Raw genomic sequence first — 22,769 nt, 5'->3', positions numbered from 1 at the left:
TATGATCAAGATATTTCTCTCTGTTGTATCTCTATCGCTTTTGTTCTTAAACATGATAGCGGCTCTGACTGATAAACCTAATATACGGGTTTCTTTAGGTAAGTAAAATCATAGAATAATATTACTTCATCTATGGTAAAAGAGTGTTAAGTTCAGCTCCGTATGGTAAATCTTCTATTTTGTCTTTGTAATTCACAATTAACAACGACACTTTATAGATATAAAGTGTCTAAATCACCGCACTTACAACAACGTTTTCAAGTGATAAGTTAGGTGATTAACATTTGAAAAATATCCAATATTTATCCAAGCGGTGCTTGTCTGGTGATAACACCATGATAGGGGATTTGGATCTCCTTTGAAGCTGCAAGTGCACTATGAAGCAAATTTGGATATGTTTACCGAATCAGAAGAGCTTACTCTCTATTGGATCTATTTAGTATTAAATCTATTTACAGTATTAATGAAGTTCTAGCAATTAAAAATCTCATTATAAGGCTTACTACTATATAGGCCCCCTACTAGTTGTTCTGGGTTCTTGGTGGTGTTGATATAGGTTTATGGTTAGTGGTTACTCTTTCACTATTGTTTCCAAACAGAAAAATACCTTAAATTTTTGAGTCTACAGTATACTTGATATCTTGCAGGGGTTCCTTGTGTGCCATCACTGTACACACAAGAGTGAGGTACAGAACACGTTGATGCACCACCTAGCCCAGTGGAAGGAGGTTATGCTTGCCGAACTCTACGTTCACCAAACAGAAAAATACCTTACATTTTGGAGTCTACAGTATACTTGTTATGTTGCAGGGGTTCCTGGTGGCACTCCTCTACTGTTTTCTCAACAGTGAGGTACAGAACACATTGAGGCACCACCTAGCCCAATGGAAGGAGGCTCGAGATCTGAATATGGGGCCTCGCTACTCCACCAGCAAAGAGTGGTCTCCGTCCACGCAGCAGGAGAACATAAGGTTTGTCACGTGATTGAAATCTGCCACAGCAGTATTGGGTCTACTGTCTACTGTCTGTGTTGCATAAGTTTTATATAGTTCTGTAATATTGAGAGGAGCTACTTACATTGAAACAGTCGCTTTAAAAATAGGTACCATATTCGTGTATTCCTGCTCAATGTTGTACAACGTTAAGTTGGTTTAAGACTTCTTAAATTTCATTTAACGAGGTTAAATTTAATAGTTGAAGGTATACAGTTCTGCTGTCAAAGTAATACGTTGAATATTATTACACACTTTTACGTGATGAGCTTAGCCCATCTTCAGATTAATACGTCAAACTACTTTTTCGCTACACTACTGTGAAATGGCCTGTTTTCATTACATGTTTATCACTTTGCTAAAGATTAAATTATTACCTTAAACGAACAGTCTTTTACTGTTAAAAAGGTTCAACTTCTCTTTAATCAAAATTTCGATTTATTTTCAAGGTTTGCTGTAGAACACCACTGTAAACATTTCTCATTTCACAGGTTGTTTGAGCCGAGCAAGTTCTTCAAACGTAAACGGCAGATGAGTGTCAGTGAGGCTACGACTATGACGGTCCTGGGACATAGTCGAACCAACGGCTCCTACAGCGAGGGTCCGCCATTACTTCATGGAGAGAATCAGCTGTAGCTCCAGTTGTAACTGGAACAGCTGCTACTACAGTTGACACTACAAACGCAGCTACTGTTTGATCTTTGAACAATACCTCAGCTCTAGTTACGCGAATGTACATCTGAGATTTTGATCACGGTGGCTTCGATGTGGGAGTAACTACTCTAACATTGTAGCTCCAGCTGAAGCAGCGTAACTCTTAACCATAGCCAAAGTATGATCTGTGAATATAGCCAAAGTTACACTAATCTGTATCTAAGCACAGACCATATTATATGTTTTCTGTGATCTAAGGCTGTAACTAGAGTCCCATCTACCGATCTACCAACTATGACTGCGACAGTTGTTCTATCTAGAACACAACTTGCAACTACTAAAGGTGTAACTACAATAGTAGTTACAGTCTGAACTGTGTTCCGAAGTAGGTATTGAAACTAAGACTAGTTGCATATTACAGTTAGACAACTGTAATATGCAGCTCCAGTTTAAATATAAACGGCTGAAGTAACTACACTCATAGCTACAGTGTGACCTGTGAGTATAGCTGTAACTCAAGCTACTCAAGACTGTATAGCTAGAGTAGCTAACTACAACTGTAACATTTTAAGCAATAGTTGGAACATCAATTGAATCAGCAGCATGTCCTACTACAAACTGGCATACAGTCTGGATTTTAAACGGAGTTGTAACACCAAATCTAGACGCATCTAACGCAGATACTGAACAGCTCAAACTGTAACATTGTAACTTCAGATGCAACACAATCTGCATCTAATATAGGGGAACTATGAAAGTGGCAAAACTGGTCTGAACTGTGTACATATAATAGCTTCAACTCTAAAGCTATGCACAACTAATATGAAGCACAGCTTCACGTTCAACTACATTTAAAATACGTGCAGTGATAACTGCAAGTAATAAATGTAGAACAGCGACTAAAGTTTAACACATAACTAGAGAAGTTAAAAACTTTTATCTTTTAACTTCGTTGTAGTGTTTCTACTTTTGAACCCAACCTGAAACTTCTAATATAAATTAACTAGCATTTTATACATTTCTTAATACCGGCTGATCGGAATATTATGTTACAGTTAAGGGTAGAGAGATTGTGCCATGGTTTATCGTGTTTCAGTAAAATCTGATATGATTGCAACAATATCAGTAACACGGCCAGGATTTTGAACCTTACAAAAACCGTTATAAATGCCACTGACGTAGATAGACACAATGGATAATACAACCATTGTCTTATACAGTGACAAAGGCATTGAACAATGTTCTGCCTTGCGTAAAAAATATATATTTCAAACAAATTAAATAGGTTTACTTACCTTACGTCGTTGATCCTTACTGTAGTCTCAGACAAATTCAACGATGCCCGAGAATACAATAGGAATGACGACGTAAACCTATTTAATTTATCATAAATCAATCCTGGAGGCAATGCTGAATAGATATATTTATTCACCAAAATATTTTTCCGAAGAATGAAATAAAACCAAAACGACAACACTATACATTCAGTCTCGTTGTTACGGTACTGTACTGCTTACTATAGACGTATGTCACATAATATTGCAAACAATTATTATTTACAGAAATATTGATTACAGTACTTGAAGATGTTCAATCCATGTAAGCTTCTAAGTTCTTTGTAAATTGGATACAATGCTATCAACAGTTTCCCGATTTTTTATTTACACCATGAATAACAAACAATTTTCGTTCATGCGTACATAGCAGAACACCATAATGTTAATATGTTAATCCGATGCAACTTAGCAATACTTCCCTTAAAATTTAATTACAGACGTCTTTTTAGGCGGCTAAAATTGTTTGTAAATACTCTTAAATGGTGCTATAATAATGTGCTAGCTTAGATCTTTTTAATCTGTAAATTGTATTGTATTGTATGTAGGTTAGATATACGTGATGTGAATGTATTGTATGTATTTTCACTGTATTTTAATTATATATTTTTTGTAATAAAATTGTTCAAATTTGTTAAATTTTTTATCGACCCACAAGAATTTGGAGGATCAGAGAAACTACGAATGAATTGAAATACTAATTTTATAAATTCAATTAATGACTTCAATGACAGTAAGTTTCAGTTAGCGAGACCCTGTTATACCCAAATGTGTACAATATAAAGTTTTAAATTATAGAACAGTTTTTTGAGGCAATAGCAATGATGCTCAAGTAATATATTTACGAAACAACAAATTATCCCCGAAATCAATCATATTTAAAGCCTATTTTAACAAGTACTGTAAACAAGTTAATTATTCAAAAACATTGACCCAATCGTTAGTTCGACTAAAAATAACTTTAAATTTCCCAGTCATTGTAAGAAATAGCTAGTTACATGAAATAGCATTCACCTCAGCCTAAACAAAACCACTTGCCCTAGCATATACGGTATATAGTTCTCAGCTAGTCTTCAATACAACCCCACAAGAAATTGGAAACTTACTAAACCATATTAGAAAAAACTCAAGAAAATACAAAAAAGTTGTGAATTTAAAATCACCATGTTATTCTTATGGAGAATAAATAAACTGTTGTAGTTTGCTTGTTTATGAACATATTTTGAGCAAAATGTTGAATACTTTTTCATTGCATACTTAACTACATATTTAAATGACACAAAACCCCTTTTTAATCCTCCCTGTTGCAGCAACTCTAAGGTATCGCTAAACTAATGCTATTTAAATAGGGATTAAACGGTGATTAAACGGGAACGGCCATTATTTTTACGGTGATATTTTAATGTAAATTCAATCAGGCAAACGGAAATTTGTGTAGTCTGCATGTTTGCTGCGGTGGGGGTATTATTTAATATTTGTATAATTGTTATGTTTTATTTTTATACATGTTGTTTGGTCATAATGTTTCAATGAACAATAGTAATAGTCATTGAATCATGTATATTTGAGGTTCCTTACACAAACAGTAGGAGATAAATTGAGACAAAAAGTAACGGTAGTTGTTTAAAAAGATTTGTATTAATGAGTTAAAATAATATATTTCGATCATTTGGAGGTCATGTGCATACCCTCATAACATTTACAATAAGAGTGCTACATACACTATAGGGTGGTTTATGAGACTCTACTTATAGTCCAGTCGTATTCGGATTTTGGTTTAAATAATTCCCTAAACGGGGAAACTTTGCACATGTGTATTAATAGTACCCATTATCAACATATTAAAAACCAACATTCGTGCATGCTGTGCTACAGCCACTATATTGGAAAATGGTGGCCAACTTTAACTTTTTTGAACATAATTCTTTTGAAAACAAAATTTTGTTCATACAAAAGTTTTAGAACACACAAAAATATATATTTTTAAGTTCTTCAAATATTTACCCTATCTCTAACGGTTATAGAGGGAGAAATTTAATACATATCCTATTGCAAATAAAACAATGAGCAGTTCAAAAAAATTTAAATACCTCATGTCGTTGAATATGATCCGTTTTGATTTCTGTTTCATGGTATATAGGTGATGCATGTCGATCTATATCAATACTCATAAAGATACCACTCAGTCTGTGTTCTGCGAGGAAACTCGACACGAAAGAGTTCTGTATAATGCCGCTAGACTACAGCACTAGTTGACAACGGCCTTCTTTCTCACAAATTCTCAGTCTCAGATAACGAGTTACTTTTTAGCACAATGATTTCCAAAACGTCTCCTATGATTTCGAACGCAAAAATGCGAGATTATTTAGGCCTATAATGGTTTTCAATGACTAGAGACGACAAGGTCGTGCACAAAATGTTGTGCATAGCACCGGTACGTGAGCATGATAACATGTTATTATATAATTTGATGTATAATTTAGTCTGTAATGTATATAATGGGAATTGTACATATGTAGGCCTGTTTTTTAACGTCTACGTCTACTACAAATTAAACACCACGAACAATACTTGGCCCCTCGTGCCTTGCTATTATTTGCAATTGTAATTTATATCATTGTCTTTTTAAATGCTTGGTTGAAAAAGTAGTGATCCACAAATTAGGCATATATTTGTTTATTATTAGGGATAACTATAGCTGTGGGTAGTCATATTAATAGTCAGAGGATCGTAAATTTATTTTCATTCAATGTTTTTTACATTTGTCTATATTGAATCAGTGCAATAAACATGCATTAAGTCTTACATTTTCGTTGTTCTCAGTTTTAAGACTACTTATTGTGTGGTTTACTTCTACTTTTACCAGAACAATAAAAGGAAAAAAAACTCACCAGAAAGTTGATTTAGCAACAATTAATCGTTTGAGAAAAAAATGTAACTAAGGAAGTAAATTTGTTTTAAGAATATTTTCTGAATGGAATTTAAAATATTACACAAAATAATAAACTATTTAATTTAAGAACTCATCAATTTACTCATATAGATTTGATGTTAAAATTCTCTTAGCTATAAGTACAAAAATGTTAAAAACCTTCTTGTAAAAAAGGGTTAAACATTTCATTGGCAGTACAGTAAAGTAACACTGTTTAACAAACGAAGCCGTACACTTAATTTTCTTCATTGTAAACCAGCTGTATATCTTACCATCCCCATGGAAATATTTGAGTTCAAAAACTCATATCTGAAAGTTATAAATTTAGAACTTTACTTTTGTTTTTACTTTTGACGTTATTATAATCTTTACTTTTTGCAATTTTCAGTATTTACAGGATGGAAAGAAAATAAGAATAATTACGATGTTTTCATTGTTCTTTAACCAAGGAAATGTAATCCAGAGAAGAAACTGTTTACAAATAGACCGCTCGTTTTGGTGGCAATTATTTTAAAATTATTTAAACAGACTCCTCGAATATTATGACGGATAACAGTATGGCTCATAAACATAAACAAATAACGTCATTGACCGACTGACCCGATAACGGTAACATCTGGTTTGACAATTATTCCATTTAATACGGATATTTTTACTTTTGGGCCAACAACGTCATTTTTTTGTGTTTATGATACTTACAGTTTTCCGTTCTAATAGCCGTGACATCATGTTAACGAAGAGAAGACACCAAAACATGTAGGCGTTACAGAACGTAAAGTACATCAAATTGTCTTCAGCTGACCCATTTACATTTTTAAATGTGACGACGAAAATAGCTTTTAAAAATATTTTCTTCAGCCAATCCATAAGATTTGGAAGATACATTGGGTGGATTGATATACACTTATTTAGGATTCCTAATCAATAGTTATTTTTAGACCCCTACAGCAAGTTACAGAGTAGAACGGTTCAAACTAGTCTGACGTCTCCCAGAAGATTGCTGCCCTCTAGAAAGTTGCTGATCACTGTGCTGAGGATGCCGTTGACCACGAGCTCCACGAAGCCGAGGAAGTATGGCTCCACGACGTCCACTATCGGAGTCAGCACGCCGCTGGAGCTGCAGCATCGCCACTCATCATCTTCCTCAGCGTCTTCGTCATCAGCATCTATCATGGCGGTGGCAGAGCTTTGGAAAAGACGTAACAGCTTAGTGTACTTTTTACTAGTATATTTCATTACTGGTGTTTTAAGTACTCCAAGTTTGACAACCCAGGAGAGCAAAACAAATTTAGCGAATATCGAAAAAAACATATTTGGCCTTGCTATCGACGCATAATATTTTTCAGCGTAGGTAGTACACTATTCATAAAATCTTACTAATTATAAAACTAACATTTTGTACACTTTACCCATTACGTTAGCTACCGGAAAGGCTTCCATGTAGACATCCCAGCTTTATGGACCAGCTGTCGTCAATTATTTATTAAAAAAGAACGTAGCTGTGTGGTTTTACTATCAAACGAAGAGATGCTACAGGAATGGTTTTTCCATTAGAGGAAACTTAGATGCAAAGCCGGTATTGATATCAAAAATCAAATAGATTTAAGATTTGTATGTGGGGTTCTAAAAACAAACGAACACTTCAGTCTGTAACACAAAGATGACACAATTAACTTTTGAGTGTGCAGTCGTCAAAGTGAAGACTAGTAAACCATGAGATTTATTCAGTAATCGTATTATATGAATGTTCGATATTTTACATCAGGTAATCATAATAAGTAATGTTTTTAGATAACACCTATAACACTCTAATCTGTATTGATTTGAATCGACTTATGTAGCACTTGCACAGATTATAGGATTTTCTCAATCCAGTTTTTCTTTTTAATTATCTAGCGTTTCAATGACTACATAAAATTTATAACTGCATATTACTAGTAATCCTTAAAGAATGTGTTCGGAAAATTTCGTTCTCCAGATTATACCACTTTTGCAATGAAATTAGCAACACAAGAATAATGTTATAACCCGTTATAACAAGATGAAGATACAGCAGGAGAATAAAAAGAATAAATTAGTTTAACAAAACAAAGCTGGACCATTGTTAAGGGTACAAAATATCTAAACTAAAAAAGTAAGAAATAAATAAAAATATCTACAGACTTTAAGTTCAAAGTGTTTTTATATACAGGACGTATTCTGTATTCATAATGACGAGTGATGAATCTGTGAAGAGAATAATATGTCTCTTGTTTTGAAAACAACAACCTAACCCCATCAACAGTTAACAACAGTTACCTAACCTCTGATGAAGGTTTAGTAAACCAAGAATGTTTACTTCATGAACTTATAGAAGGAATTGCATGGACGAAGGTATGGGAGGTTGTATTATTTTCCTATTGTCTACGCTTGTGGCAATTAAGGAATCGAAGGTACACGAACAGTTGTAGGTGTTGAGAATTGTTGCATTTACCTGTGGTCTGACCTGGACGCCTGTAGTGTGAAGGTAAGAGTCAATCGTCTGTCGTGATCGGTGATGTTACCCTTGATTGTGACCGATGAAGAGGCCTGCAGTAGGGTATCTGCCAATTCTGAACCCTCCTGTAGCCACAAAGCTCAACTTAAAATAACTACACAAAATTATACAAAAACAATCAATATAATTGTCCACGCGTCGTAGCTAGGTGAAGGAGCATAAGAGTATATAATAATAATCAATAACATTTGTGTTGATAAGAGTCTTTTGATGAGAAAGGGCGTTCGAATACCGGCATGTCCACAAAAAGGGTTTGGACTTTCCTTTCGTTTCTAAAAATGTGTGATATTTTAAATTTACTAACAGTTATTTGTTTATAAGCTTTTTTCTGGTTATTTGGTTTTTTTAACACGGTAAAAATACTAAAATTGACACAACTGAAACTCCAAGCAGTTAACAATTTTAAGAACATAAACGAGAGCTAACAATTTGTTTAATTAGGCCTATTCCTGAAAGATAAATAATAAGTTAAAAAGCTAATTTTTCTTTCTTGTCTGTGGCTCTGTAATTAGTGAAGTTTATTAATATGGCAAAATAATATAACTAATTTGCTGTGGTATTGATTACTTACTGTTGCAATTATCTTAGTGTCCTCTTGTTCTTTACTGACCATCGTGTCAATCTTTTTCAAAAGCATCTGCAGCAATTCCGTTTGTCCCCCTCCTAGATCCACGGTTGCTAAAAAATATTTGGTTGAGAAAAAAGCTACCAATAATAGAAAAAAAATAGTACAAGAAATATTTCATTTAGCTTTTCTTCTTGCTGAAAAATAAAGAAGAAGTAATTAATTAATTTTAAATCAAGTGTTATATAATATATTATGTTTTTTTATCAATAAGCTACATATATGAACCCCGAAAGAACAAAAGCACATACAAAAACTACCTATGCTTGGGATATTATAGATAGCTGGGAAACCACTGCAGATTTTACCTAAAAGTTACAATACAAAATTTGTCATGAAATTTTTTTTTTTTTTTTATTATTTAACATAATTGACTTTAAAAAATGAACAAGAACATTATACCATGGACGACGACCCCGCTTACTTCTCGGCAAGTAGCCATTAGGATCCCCACCAACATGATATAGGCTTCTCGTGCTGGCATCCTCTGGAACATAAGTTACAACTAGAGCACACACAAACACAATAGGACAATTTGATCTACTAAAAAGAAAACTAAATTAACACTGTGCTTTATTTCTTGGGCAATCATTGAAAGAGCTGATTTGAAAACTATGGAACATCGGAAAGTCATAGAACACCACCAAGTAGAACAAATATAAAAAAATGATTTTTTTAAATTCATAATCGTTGTTATGGACAACCTAACGCGGATATGAGTGAATATTTGTAGAAAACACTAAAAAAACAAGATCAGCTTTTGAAAAATGACAAGATATTTACAAGAAATTTTGATTATATCGATCTGTTACGTACATAGTTATTTCCATAATATTCTAAACGACTCTTCGGAAATTATGACTGTTATTCGTTTTAAAATAACGCCTATAATACTTCGCAATTGCTAGAATTCGATAACAGGTACACTAGTTGAAATTTAAACTTCGTTCCCGTAATAAAAACAAACAATTGTATACTACTGTGATTAATTATAGGTAGGCTAAATAGGTTTTGTGCCTAAACCATGCTTAAATATATATGTTTAAACTGATGATAAATAATTCTTAAAAACTTACTTCTTTCCTTGGTGTTATAAGAGCTGGTGTTAAAATAATTTTGAAAAATCCATTAGGTATCAAATGTTGTAGGGTTTTCTTCAAGAAGACAACTTGCTAGAAGGTTGCACGTCGGTTTCTAGAAGCTTCCAAATCGTCGAGTCCATAGCTGAAACAAAGAAGACGGTGGTCTTTCGAGTGCGCAGTCGTCAAACTAAAGACTACCACACTATCAGATGACTAAGTGACAAGTATAAGAATACTGGATTTTCTTTTTATAGCCGATAATCATGTGAAATGAATCCATTAGATACTAGATTAATACCTATGCAATATTAATTTTGTTAAGTCATTTTAATCGGTTTAACTCGGTTCAAGTGGTGCTTGTAAAGATAATAGGATGTTCTTATTTAATATTTTTAATTATCTAAGTTTTCAATACATGAAATGTTTGTTAGCGTATTTAATTTAATGTAATGCATTGATTTTTTGGGTAAAATGGTCTTCACAATAGTAATAATTTCATTAAGACTGGTGGACAAATAACAATAATTGATTGGAGAGTTAATTCATTCATTTTAACCAGCCTGTTCTACTTTGGAAACTGTAACTTACGTTTAATAATAAACATATCTTCTGAATTCTTAGTGATTAACTAATATAAGATTTGCCCTTGGGTCCTTGTATGTTAGGTTCTGAAAGGTAATATAAAAATGTGATGAAAACATTCGGCAAACTTACAAGGTTCAACTAAATTTAAGGTACCTGTACACGCATGTAGCTTTATATTCATTATCACATTTATCGTAAAAACAAACAATCAATTAAAGCAGTCTATAACTCATGTGAATATATTGAATTATATAAGAACCAATTACTGTATTTAATTGTAGAAGCAATATAAAGCATTTGAATATAGGCATTATTCAGACGGAAAATAGGTAAGTTTTGGATTTCTATCTTATACAGGATGTTCAAAAAAGTTGTGGACATATTTACTTGGGTCAAAATAAAGAGAAAATCATGAACAACATTTTTTTCCAAAATCGTTTCGCTAACCAGATATCCGCCATTTTGTATTTTTACATAAATATGTTTATATTTGAATTGTTTCAACCGGTATTTTTGAAACTTGGCATATATGTTAAGATAGTAGAGACCCATGGTTGGAAAAAAGCTATCTTGATTCAACTTAAGGTTTCAAAATGGTGGTAATTTTAATTTTTGTAAACTTAAATTGCTAACATATGGTTGATTTTATGAAAACAACTCATGGATATTTTTTTTTAGTATTTTTAATTCCCTATTAAACAATACCCAATTCAAAAATATCGAATGAAAAATACCTGAAGTATCATGATTTTTATTTGTTAAATCCTTTGGGGCCTTGTTCTGTCCCGTTTTAGTAACTAAAAATCGTGACATTTCAGCTATATGTTATTCGATCTTGTCTAACTTGGTATCGTTAGGTAGGGACTTAAAAAATGCTAAATAAAAGTGGTCTAAATATTTTGTCATAAAATCACACATATTTTAGTAATTTAAGTTTAAAATGTTTAGTATCAGGAATCATTTATTTAAATTTTACGTAAAGCATGATTCGAAGAAAGGCGCAAATGACTTTATCTTCACTAAATCTCAAAATAGAAATATTTCCCTTAAGAAATGTACAATATTCTATATTTAGGAGTAAATAATATGTTCACATTTGAATACTCCATTCACAACTAATAAGTTATGCTCGCGACTAAATTCGGTTATACATTGACAAGCGAGCTCTGGATTTATAATTAAATAATAGCTATTTATTCATTACTGAATTATGCATTAGATTTTATAAAAACTACCTAACCTCTGTCTCTAGTTTTTTTCTATTTTTTTACGAAACGTCTTCTGCCTAATTTCGTTGCAAGCACAACATTACCAGCGTACAACAAGTCAAAACTAAAAAAAATGAATAAAATAACAAAACATAAAATACTTTAACAGATTTGGACCGTGAATGTGTATGGCTAGACTTATTAACAACATTTTTAGAAAAAAAGTTAAATAAACGAAATGGTAGCTGTGTGAGTAACTAAGGACTTCTGGACAATTTCAATATACCCAGACAGCACATGAGCTTGGACTAAACTTGGTTTTTACATATTTCTGAATTTGTATGACAAACTTGGAGTTTGGAACCCACTACAAATTTAAAACAGCTTTGGTTAAGTGAACTTGTGTGAATGAGCCAAAACTAAACTTGTTTTATTTACATATACAACCTGGTTGGCCAAGTCTACAATTTAAACACCTAACCAGACCCACGACAAGCTTGTTCATGTGAGTCTAAAGTGAGCAGTGCCATATGACAAAAGAATTTTCCCTCCACCCCTACCCACCACACGCTTCTAAAACCTGTTTCTTTGTGCTGAACCACCATTTTTGTTGGATTTAGACTTCCTCACTCTCAGATGTCAGTTCTCACTTATCTTGTTTTGGTGTTGTGAGTTGCTCGTTTCGTTACTAGTTGTGAGTTTTATTTGTGGTTTTGATACCAAGACGAAGCAAAGAAGAATTAAGGGATTCCTGTAAAGGTGAGATCTAAACTCCGTTGATAAAAATATACTTGTGATATAAGTAAGCTAAGTTAAGCAAACAATTAATTTCATTGCATCAAGAACCCCAGAATTTTGTTTATAGCCTAAACCTTTTATACTCAGTGCTTCACTGAATCGACAACGTCACTCACTCTACACTAGTCTACTGCTGAACTCTACAGAACAGTGCCAAAATTTGTGTTTAACCTAACCATAATAGTCAATGCCTTAACCTAGTCTACAAATAAAAACAGGCCAAACCATTAGTTTATGTTGTTTGTATTCAGTAGCCTTGTTGATAAGTGTAAGTTCCTTTATCACATGCTGTAATCATTATAAAAGTAAAACAGTAAGAAATAAAAGTTTGATAACAATTTTAAAAACAAGAGTAAGTAACCCTGTGAGAGCTACCCTGTGTTTGCAACACCAACAAAAATGCCAAATAATCAAATAATTCTAATAACAAATAAAAATAATGAAAAATTATTTAAATAATAAATTTTAATAAACCAAATAATTCGTCTAATGCAATTGTATTTTTTATAGATCTTCTGAAGCAGGCGGTGGAGTTGATGGATTCAGAAAAGAAGTTGAAGGTGAAGTGGAAGATAGTGGGCATTGTATTTATTATATTAATAAATTGTCTTGAAATGTAAATGTCTTGTTTTCTAAACCTAACAGATCATATATAACCAATATTTTTTTCCAAGATCACTTAAGACTCATAAAATAGGCTTCATTTATTGATCATAAATGTTTCTTGGTAAAAAATTAATTATATTTATGTTTAAGAAAAAAGGTGGGCTAGCAAATGAATGGTGTGAAACAGCTTATATGTTAAATAGGTATAAATTATATTACTATTACTATAGCCTATTATAAAATTATTATTATTATCTCTGATCACGACAGTTAAGTATATAAAACTATCGTACCAAGTCTGAGTGAGTCTATATGTGTGAGCTTGTTTGCCCAAATCTAAGATGTGCTAAAACCAATTCCAATATGAGTCTAGGCCAAGTCCAATATGAGCCTACTAAAATTGGGCTTGGGTCTCCAAGTCCATAATGAGCCTGTTTAATTTATCAGTGTGAGCTTGTTTGCCCAAGTCTAAAATGTGCTAAAACCAATTCCAATATGAGTCTAAGCCAAGTCCAATATGAGCCTACTAAAATTGGGCTTGGGTCCCCAAGTCCCGAACAAGTCCATAATGAGCCTGCTTAATCTACCAGACCTGTTTTGTATCCATCATTCCAAGCTTAGAGTAGGTTTGTGACCATGAATTCACTGTAGGTTTGGGGTTGGGACTTGGGTTGGACTTGGGGAGCCAAACCCATAACAAGTTGAACAACTGCCAACTTCGGTCTCTAAAACAAGTCAAAACCAAGTCTACAGACTTTGGTGCCTGAGTCTAAACCAGGCTTGGGAACTTGGGCCAATGGACTTGGAACAAGTTCCCAGCAAGCCCTTTGTGCTGTTGGGGTAATATTTAGATATGTTTCTTACTCAGGAACAATAAAGTATAAAGTATAATATATAATATAAAGTATACTATATATAAAGTAAAGAGTTCTGGGACACCCTGTATAATCTTTTTTGTAACCTAAATGGACCTAAGAGCAAATGCTAAGGGAGATGATACAAGTTTAACAGCATCAGGTTAGAGAAGCCCATAAGGAAATTAAAACTTTTTTTAGGTATATTTTTTTGAGCACTCTAGTCACTAATATTATTTAAGTAGCAGTTAAAAAAAAGCTTAAGTCTATTGGTCGTCGATTACACTTCAGCTGATTGAACGTTTGTTCATAGTACAATGTTGTTTTCTGCATCTGTGTACCAACTGCTGCTGCAGTAACCACGGTATGGAATTGGTATGGATCCCAACACGACCGCTTGACGTGTGTGCGCGGGTCAGGGGCGTCGCCTTGGGGGGGGTAGGGGGGGGAGCCTCCCCCCCCCTAGAATCTGGGAAAGAGAAAAGTTGGGAATTTCCTTGCCACGAGTTGGGACAGTTGGGAAGTCAGATACAAGAAAAACATATTTTTAAACTAAACAAAATTTAAATATTTGTGAAAATCCATCAAAGATAAAAATTTCTTTGACTTGGACAAATAAACTTGACGCTTCTTTGATTTCATTTAACTTTGATTAAACAAGGCTAAACATGCCTTATTTTAAGAAATCAATAATCAATTAGCGGAATAGCTTGTTGGAATTTCGTTTACGAGATATTTTGTTCCTTATTGGACTTATGTTGGCTACCTTGATCCTGTCCTGTGTTGATGATTCTGAATGATTCGTCTGCGAGACTGCGAGTTTGAATTTTGAAAGTGCAAGCAATGTAGCTCTTCAGTTCAATTATGTTGTTTGTTAGTGTTTTCAAGAAATTCAAAAATATTTTTCACGTCAGTCACATGAAATATATTTTATACCTTATTTTGTGGTATTTGGAGCATTGGAGCAGGCTAACTGACCGGAGTACTTGCTAATAAGCAGATTAAAATAACATTAAAGATAGGTTTTGTGTATCGGTATTACCTTTAAAACTCTTATTTTTTAATAACCTAAATGGAATATTTATTCTCTGAATATATTAAAAAAAATCCACACAAGCCATTTATCATTCCTAATTAAGGATTTACAAAAATGAATCAACTAATCACTCTGAAACAGATCTACGTGGACAAAACGACAAAACATGACGTACAATTTGATGTTTGACTTTCATGTCTAAGTTTGATTTTTTCTTAAGTTCTAGTTTGATGAAGATGAAGGTTAACAATTGTATTGTATGTATAAGTTTATTATCGACCAAGTTGAAAGTTTTTATTTTATACAAGTCTTATTTTAGGTTTATTTTTTTCTAGACTAGAATAATATTATTCACAACACTGATATTAATATTTCATCATTACAAACTTGTTTAGGCCTACCCTAGTTGTAAGTTTTATGAAAGTTAAAATGTTGATCTTAACTTCTAAAAGTATTTTAATTTCATTATTTTGTAATAAAATATTTTGTCTATACTAATTTGTACTCTGAGGTTTATTTTATATCCCTAAAATTTTACACTGCTACGTCTGCTACCACAATGGTTTGTAAAGTTTTTTTTTTTATTTGAAACATTACTTGTTCAAGTTTTTGAAGTCATAAAATTTCATTATGAATTGTTAGAAGTTTTAGAAATTGAGTAATTTTGTATATATGTAAAATTAGCTATGTTTTGTTAATGCAATTTTATAAATACTGAATTGAATGTTACTGCAGTGTAGTATAATAATTTGTAGATTTTAAAAAATGTTGCAGAAATTGATTTCTAAAAAAAAAATAGTTGGGAAATCTATGTTAAGCAGTTGGGAAATTTGAGGCTTCTCCCCCCCCTGAAATTTAACCAAGCAACGCCACTGGCGCGGGTGTGAGAGAGTTGGTACTGAGATTTGTGTTTCATATATTGAATATCTATAAGTTTTGTAGTGTTTTTCTCACAACCGATACACCAGAATGCCAGGCTTGGTTGAAGGCAGATTGGCTCTTGTGACAGGTGATATTACTGTTTTCAATCTCTATAACGTTTATTTAATTGTTAGACAACTAATAATTTGATTAACTTGTGTATATATACCGTAAAGGCTGTTATAAATCTTATGCAACAGTCTTTCTAGCTTTCAGCAAATTTTCCTATAGGGAAGTAGCTATTATCGTAGATGGCACTGTAAGACCTAGACCCTAGATTTTTTTCATTTTGATGTCCCTAGAGAGGCCAAAAACACGATTCGTTCAAATTTTTATATGTATTTTAAAAGTATTTGTATGGATATTTAAAAAATACATTGTTTTTAATATGAACATAAGGATGTACCTTTCAGACTTATGAGGAATGTTTGCATTTACAAACAAATATTTATTATTTTCTTTAGGAGTTCATAAGAAGATTCAGTTTGATAACGCAAAACTACCAATGTGAGATTAATAGCTGAGGTCAAGTTCAATTAGGTCGAATCTTATCACTCTAGTTGTCTGACACTAACCCCATTAAAGAACCGAAAACGTATATTTATTTCCTACAGAAAATATCTATTTAATATCGTATTAAGCTAACCCACAGCTAAGCTTAACATAAATTTAATTTTTCATACACATTTTATTTTTAATTTTGTAACAAAATAATTTATCACCTATAATTGATTTTTTTGTTAAAATAGTTAGTGTTTTAGCATGTAATTTTCAATACAAATCGTTTATTGCTAAAGGTGTCTTATTAATTTATCTTCCTTTGGTTCAATTCACACAACTGTATGGCCCAGAATTCTAACCAGATACTGGCCCATACTGCCAAGTTTCTGGCCCAGTACTGCCCAGAGTACAGGCCCATACTGCTCGGTTCTGGCCCATACTGCAAAGGTTCTGGCCCATACTGCCAAGATTCTGGTCCAGTACTGCACAGGCTCTGGCCCATACTGCCCAGGTTCTGGCCAGTACTTTCTACAATTTTGCAAGTGCTTCTCCTAGGCTGGATTTTTTCTGGTCCAGAACAATTTTTCCACATGGGTATCCTAATGGTTGTACAACTTTCGTGAAATTAACCTAAATTTCGAACTAAAACCAGCATATTGTTAGCGAGTTAATGTATGTATCATGAATGTTCATTTACCATTTTCTGATGCTAAATGCATGACGCAGGTGGCAGTAGTGGCATAGGCAGAGCAGCATGTCAGGTGTTGGCCAGAGAAGGTGCCACGGTAGTTGTCACATGTGTGGATGACTATGGAGCGAAGGCAACAATGGAAACATTACCAGGTAGGCTATACTTCATGTTGGTCATCTCCACGATACCAATATGTAAAACTACAAAATACGAGGGCGGTTTTTAAGTAGGGCCGGTTTCACGTATAAATCCGTATTTCACTCACCGCCATTTACTGGCATCTTTTGTGAACTGAATGACACAAATTTCAGCTCTGTAGCTGTCATTTACGATTCTCTGTGTGTTTTTTAAAACATGACGGAAGGTGGTGTCAATAACACAATGAGTGAGGTTAAATTACGAAAATGGGTTATAGAGTGTAAAAACAGCCGAGAAATACTTTTTTCTTAGTGGTCTTCTTTGAGCGGTCTGGGTCATACCTAGGGCGCGGCCGGAGATTTGATTGTTTAAATAAAAACTTTAAAACATACAGCGAAGCGTACATCACAGATACAGAGCTGAAATTGGCATTATGTTATGCTTGTAAATGGTGATGAGCCTCATTACGGCGTACAAGCGAACTACGGATTTATACGAGAAACCGGCCCTTCCTAAAAAAAACCATGTTTCTTTTTTTGGGCCTCTCCCACCACAACTTTGCATCAGACTTAGTTCATAGCTGTTGTTATTATTTGAACTCAATTGCATGATCATAGACTTAGGAAAAGAAATGTTCTGTGCTTTGTAAATTTGTTTCATAGTTCATAGTTCAAGCAAAGTTAAAAAAACCCCTTGTTATGTCCAGGAGCTAGCCATTCATTTATGAAGTTTGATGTGACCGACACACCACCTGTGGATATATTAAATAAAATCTTCCTTGAATACCGAAAATACCCAGACATTCTCGTCAACTGTGCTGGCATTGTCAGATTCACTCCGCCACTAGAAGAGACACCAGAGACTTTCCAGAGCATCATTGATGTCAATCTAAAAGTAAGCTTGTGTTAAGAGTTTTACAGGTAAAATATCAACAATGATCAATGGAGTGGTGGCCACCGCATTACTTTTTAGTTATTGGACCCTGAGAGACCAAAAAGCCGGTTGATATAGATTGATATTAGTTAACTTTAAAGATAATTTTTATTTTCAAATCAAAATTTACTTGATTTCACCCGAAACCCAGCATAGTCCCATGGAAATTTAGTTTTTTCTTCCTTTCTTGTAGGTTTTAAGTGGACTTGACTTGCAAATCCTAACTTCACATCTCAAAAAAAGTAATTTTAAAATTAGTTTTATTATTTTAAATTTAGCTATTTTTACTATGCTTCCACTCCAGGCCAATCTAAACTCTTATATATGACCTATTTTTAGTTTAAACACATACATTAATGATAAGTGATTATAATTACTGGTTTGTTAGACTCTTGGAGTTGCAGCACAATGGGATTCGCCTTACGTTCGATTTAATAGAAGTGTGCTTGCATAGGCTAAATAGTTTCAGTAAAAGTTTGGTTATGTTACCAAACTTGCTTCCAATACATCGTTTATGCTTCTACTCTTCTACACAAATTACACCTATAATTACTATAAGGACACATATGAGCCTTATGATCCCAACTTGTGCAACGATAACACTTTATCTTGCTATCATTATTTTTCTCTTCAAAAGATTTTAACTTGTACCCAGCAGGATTCCCACTTTTCACAGGACCACGTGCACACTTGTTCACACTAAATTTGGAAATATCTTGCACAGGATGATTCCCGAATAAGCCTGTTTGCCTTTCAGCCTGTTCTAGCATGAGCGCTTGAGCAAAAGTTTTGCTCAAATCTAATTCTTCGGAAAGCAACTTTTGCCTTATTCCATCATTACTAATGCCTGATATTAGTTTGTCCCTCAAAGCATCATTTAAGAATGTACCGAAATTACAAGTACTGGCTAAATGTTTGATAGCGACCATAAATTCCGCTATTGACTCTGCCGGTTTTTGACAACGACTATAAAACGTATATCGTTCCGCAACAACGAGCCTTTTAGGAGCAAAATGTTCTTCCAATGTTTTACTTAGGCTTTCGTATGTTTCATCGTCAATCTTCTTGGGGGATATTAAGTCCATTAACACCGCCAAAATCTTAGGTCCAATCACTGTTATCAAGATGGAGACATGATTCGTCGACTTGACATCGTTGGCCTTGAAGTAATGCTTGAGTCGTAATAAATACGAACTGATGTCCTCTTCGTGGGGATTAAATTCCGAGACTCTACCGATACTCGACATTTCGCACTTTTGCGGTTTTAAAGAACGCACTTTACAAAACTTTCACTAGTTTTACTGCGACAAAACCAATATTTAATCCGGCGACTGCGCCATTATTACAACTACACGTATCGTATATTACGTCCACTAACCTGTTACTCATTTGCTAGACTGCTTGCTTGTCTCCGACGTCGGGCTGTGACGTCAGCTGTTGTCGTCATCGGTGGTCAGTGCAGCCAATTCATAAACTTAAATTCCTCTTGCTACTTTACTTAATATAATATACTACACTATATGTTGTTGTTTTTACTTTTCTTTGTTTACACTTATATTTATTTAGCAATTGATGTACTGAAATTGATATAAAAGATATTTGTGGACGATTCGTTTAATGATGTCAGGACACCAACGTTATAGTTATGTGTACTGTGAATTTTATTGAATGTTTTCGTTTTATTTTAGGGGGTTTCTATTCAGACCTACTGGAAATTGTGTATAGTATGAGTAATTGTATTGTGTTGATATTGATTATGGAAGAGGCAGGTATGCGATGGAATTGGAAGGTGATATCGTTGACTAGGCCTATACACTTTCTCAATTGATAATTACTCTTTCTACTGTAGGCTGCTATAAAATTTGTCTTTATACGTGTAAGCTAGCTGTTCTGATTTATACACAGTTTTAACTGACTACTCCCGTACGTAGGACGGGCTAACACCTCGTATTATCTTAAACATTTTATATTGGTGTTATTTATATTACGATATTGTTGATGATTTATTGCTGATGCTTGGCTCTTTTCATTTTAGAATTAGTGGAATATTAAATTATAAGCTGATTTATAGTATGCGTTTCCTTATGCCATTGGAATATAAATAAATAAACATCAACCCATTCAACTAAGGTTTACTGTTTAACTTGGATACAGTGAACCCTCTTGAATCTACTTACAGTATCGTTGCACAGTTTACAGCACTTCCCTACTTTCCTGTTTTTAAATATAACTCAAACAAATTTGTGTAATTTGCGTTTCTTTGAGTACGAGGAGTATTCTCCAAATTACCCCATACTTATCCCACATACGGTGTTTACCAGTATGTATTTTTTTTTGGAATGTGGGTTGATTTTTAAGATTTTTTTGTAGGTACATAAATCTTGTATGTTTGGTCCTGGAACACGTATGTGTTGTGTTGTGTGAGTGTGTTTAGTTGTTCAGATCGTTATAATCATATAATGTTTAAGTCGTCAATGTATTTAATCAAACGTTTTATGTTTCAGAGGTTGCGGAAGTGATAGTGTTTTTGACCTCAGATCGCGCGTCCTACGTCAACGGCGCCCACGTCCCTGTAAATGGAGGCTTTTAAAGTCTTATGCTGTTATTGCGATAAAATTATTTCTCATGCTGCAGTAAAAACTGATCTATTCAATACATGCCTTGCTCCACAAAATTAGTCCTTATTATCTCTATGGTAAAAAATGATCAGTGGAGCCAAGAGTAGTAGATAAAGATTTGACACACTTGTAAACTTCCTTAAAAAACCTAATATATAGATAATATTTACTGATTGATGCCAAGTTCATGTTGCACTTTTTTTTCTTTTTTTTTTTTTTTTTGCTAGACTGCAATTTTGTATGATTTTTGATAATTGGCCGTAGGAATATTAATCCCTCTCCCTGCATATACAATATTGTAAAAAAAAAAAAACTAAGTCTTAGGTCAAACATCCCAGAAGTTATTAATTTGTAAAATGAATACCATAACATTATGTAAAAAAGCGAATATTTTTCATTTGCCTAGTTCTGAAATAAGAAATTATGTTGATTAACCTGTCAATGATTTGGCATTGTGGCGGGTTTTGACTGATTGAGACCTGATTGAGATGGGATTGAGACGGAATTGAGATAGATTGAGTTGGATTTAGACGGGATTGAGATGTATATATATGGGATTGAAACGGGATTGAGATGGGATTGAGATGGGATTGAGACGGGATTGAGATGGATGAAGACGGGATTGAGATGGGTTGAGACGGGATTGAAATGGATTGAGATGGTATTGAGACGGGATTGAGGTGGATTGAGACGGGATTGAGATGGGATTGGGACGGGATTGAGAAGGGATTAAATGTAATTGAGACAGGATTTAGAAGGATTTCCACTTTTCAAGTTTGCTGCCATTTTGGAAAATGGCTGCCATATTTGAAACAATGGAATCAATATTTTGTACGTATTTTATGTTTTTTTTTAATGTTGATGCAATTTAACACTTATTTACTCTTCCCATTTTCGCCTATATAAACCTACTAGCTTAAGAGATACACGATGGAAAATGTACACCGGAAATAATTTTTTCATAACTCCTTAACGAGTGGGTTTATGGAAACAAATCTCAAGAATTTTTTTTTTAATCGCATGTTACATCCGTAAAATATAGGGTGTTCTATAAGAAATTTCTAAGTTGGCCTCCATTTTGGAAAATGTTGGCTGAATGAAAAAAAACGGAATTCTTATTTTTAGGTTCCACGAAAAATAAAGGAATGTGCCCCATTTAAACTTTACTCTAATTCTTACCGTTTTCGATATCCCAATGGTGACCTCCTTCAGTTGGATCATCCAACTCAAGCAAAAATGATCCGATTTTGATGAAATTTGGTATAGACGTGTAAAACCTACATCTATTCGAACGAGTTCCCTAATCTGCATGATCGGACTATGGGAACGGGGGTTATGGGGGTTTTATGGGGTAAAAATGGATTTTCCCATTTTCACCCTGTAAACATACAATTTTGCAATTTTTTTCCAAACCATTTTGTAAAGCTCAAAAAACGAATTAGTAATTTAGTATATTGAAGCATTGTTTTATGTCTAACGGTTACGGGGAAAAATTCCAAAAAGGTGTAAATTTAAAATTACCATGTTAGACTATTATTTTTATGGAGAATAAATAAACTGCCGTAGCTTGCTTGTCTATAGACATATTCTAATGCAATTTTGAAATTTTGTTTACTTCATACTAAGCTATCAATATTTCAATAAAACCCCCTATTTTCTTTCCTGTAGCAGCAAACTTAAGTACTCATTAAAATTTAAATAGGAATTTTAATGAATTTTAATGAT

The 22,769-nt window shown here is 33.6% G+C and overlaps 3 protein-coding genes across 4 annotated transcripts in view; 2 read left to right on the top strand and 1 right to left on the bottom strand.

The window, feature by feature from the left end:
* The window catches only part of LOC129002482 (diuretic hormone receptor-like), an 84,748-nt gene extending 81,160 nt beyond the window's left edge, over positions 1–3,588 (top strand). Inside the window, exons 11-12 of the mRNA XM_054430320.1 lie at positions 811–971; positions 1,484–3,588. Coding sequence (XP_054286295.1) covers positions 811–971; positions 1,484–1,628 — 306 coding nt within the window. The 3' untranslated portion in view covers positions 1,629–3,588. The remainder of the gene's footprint in view (positions 1–810; positions 972–1,483) is intronic.
* Positions 3,589–5,693: 2,105 nt separating this feature from the next.
* On the bottom strand, positions 5,694–18,558 carry LOC129003217 (uncharacterized). 2 transcript variants are annotated; one of them, XM_054431504.1, is made up of 6 exons: positions 17,362–18,558; positions 10,150–10,297; positions 9,476–9,560; positions 9,020–9,126; positions 8,386–8,513; positions 5,694–7,098 (listed from the first exon to the last, which is right to left on the bottom strand). In XM_054431504.1, the coding sequence occupies exons 3-6, from the start codon at positions 9,555–9,557 to the stop codon at positions 6,882–6,884; spliced, it is 534 nt and encodes a 177-aa protein (XP_054287479.1). In that variant the 5' UTR covers positions 9,558–9,560; positions 10,150–10,297; positions 17,362–18,558; the 3' UTR covers positions 5,694–6,881. The 2 variants fall into 2 exon arrangements, with proteins under 2 accessions (XP_054287479.1, XP_054287478.1); XM_054431503.1 differs by lacking the exon at positions 17,362–18,558 and having other exon boundaries at positions 10,150–10,390.
* Positions 16,130–21,056, top strand: LOC129003218 (3-oxoacyl-[acyl-carrier-protein] reductase FabG-like). Its single transcript, XM_054431505.1, has 4 exons — positions 16,130–16,251; positions 17,391–17,507; positions 18,200–18,387; positions 20,931–21,056. Exons 1-4 carry the CDS (start codon positions 16,212–16,214, stop codon positions 20,943–20,945), a joined length of 360 nt encoding a protein of 119 aa, XP_054287480.1. The 5' UTR covers positions 16,130–16,211; the 3' UTR covers positions 20,946–21,056.
* The last annotated feature ends 1,713 nt before the right edge of the window (positions 21,057–22,769 follow it).

The sequence above is a fragment of the Macrosteles quadrilineatus genome, unplaced genomic scaffold, assembly GCF_028750875.1.
Source record: "Macrosteles quadrilineatus isolate MER2022 unplaced genomic scaffold, UCM_ALF_1.0 Scaffold_9__3_contigs__length_116548681, whole genome shotgun sequence".
Taxonomy (NCBI): Eukaryota; Metazoa; Arthropoda; class Insecta; order Hemiptera; family Cicadellidae; genus Macrosteles; species Macrosteles quadrilineatus.
Note: the sequence above shows the minus strand (reverse complement) of the source record. Positions and strands in the feature narration are given on the sequence as shown.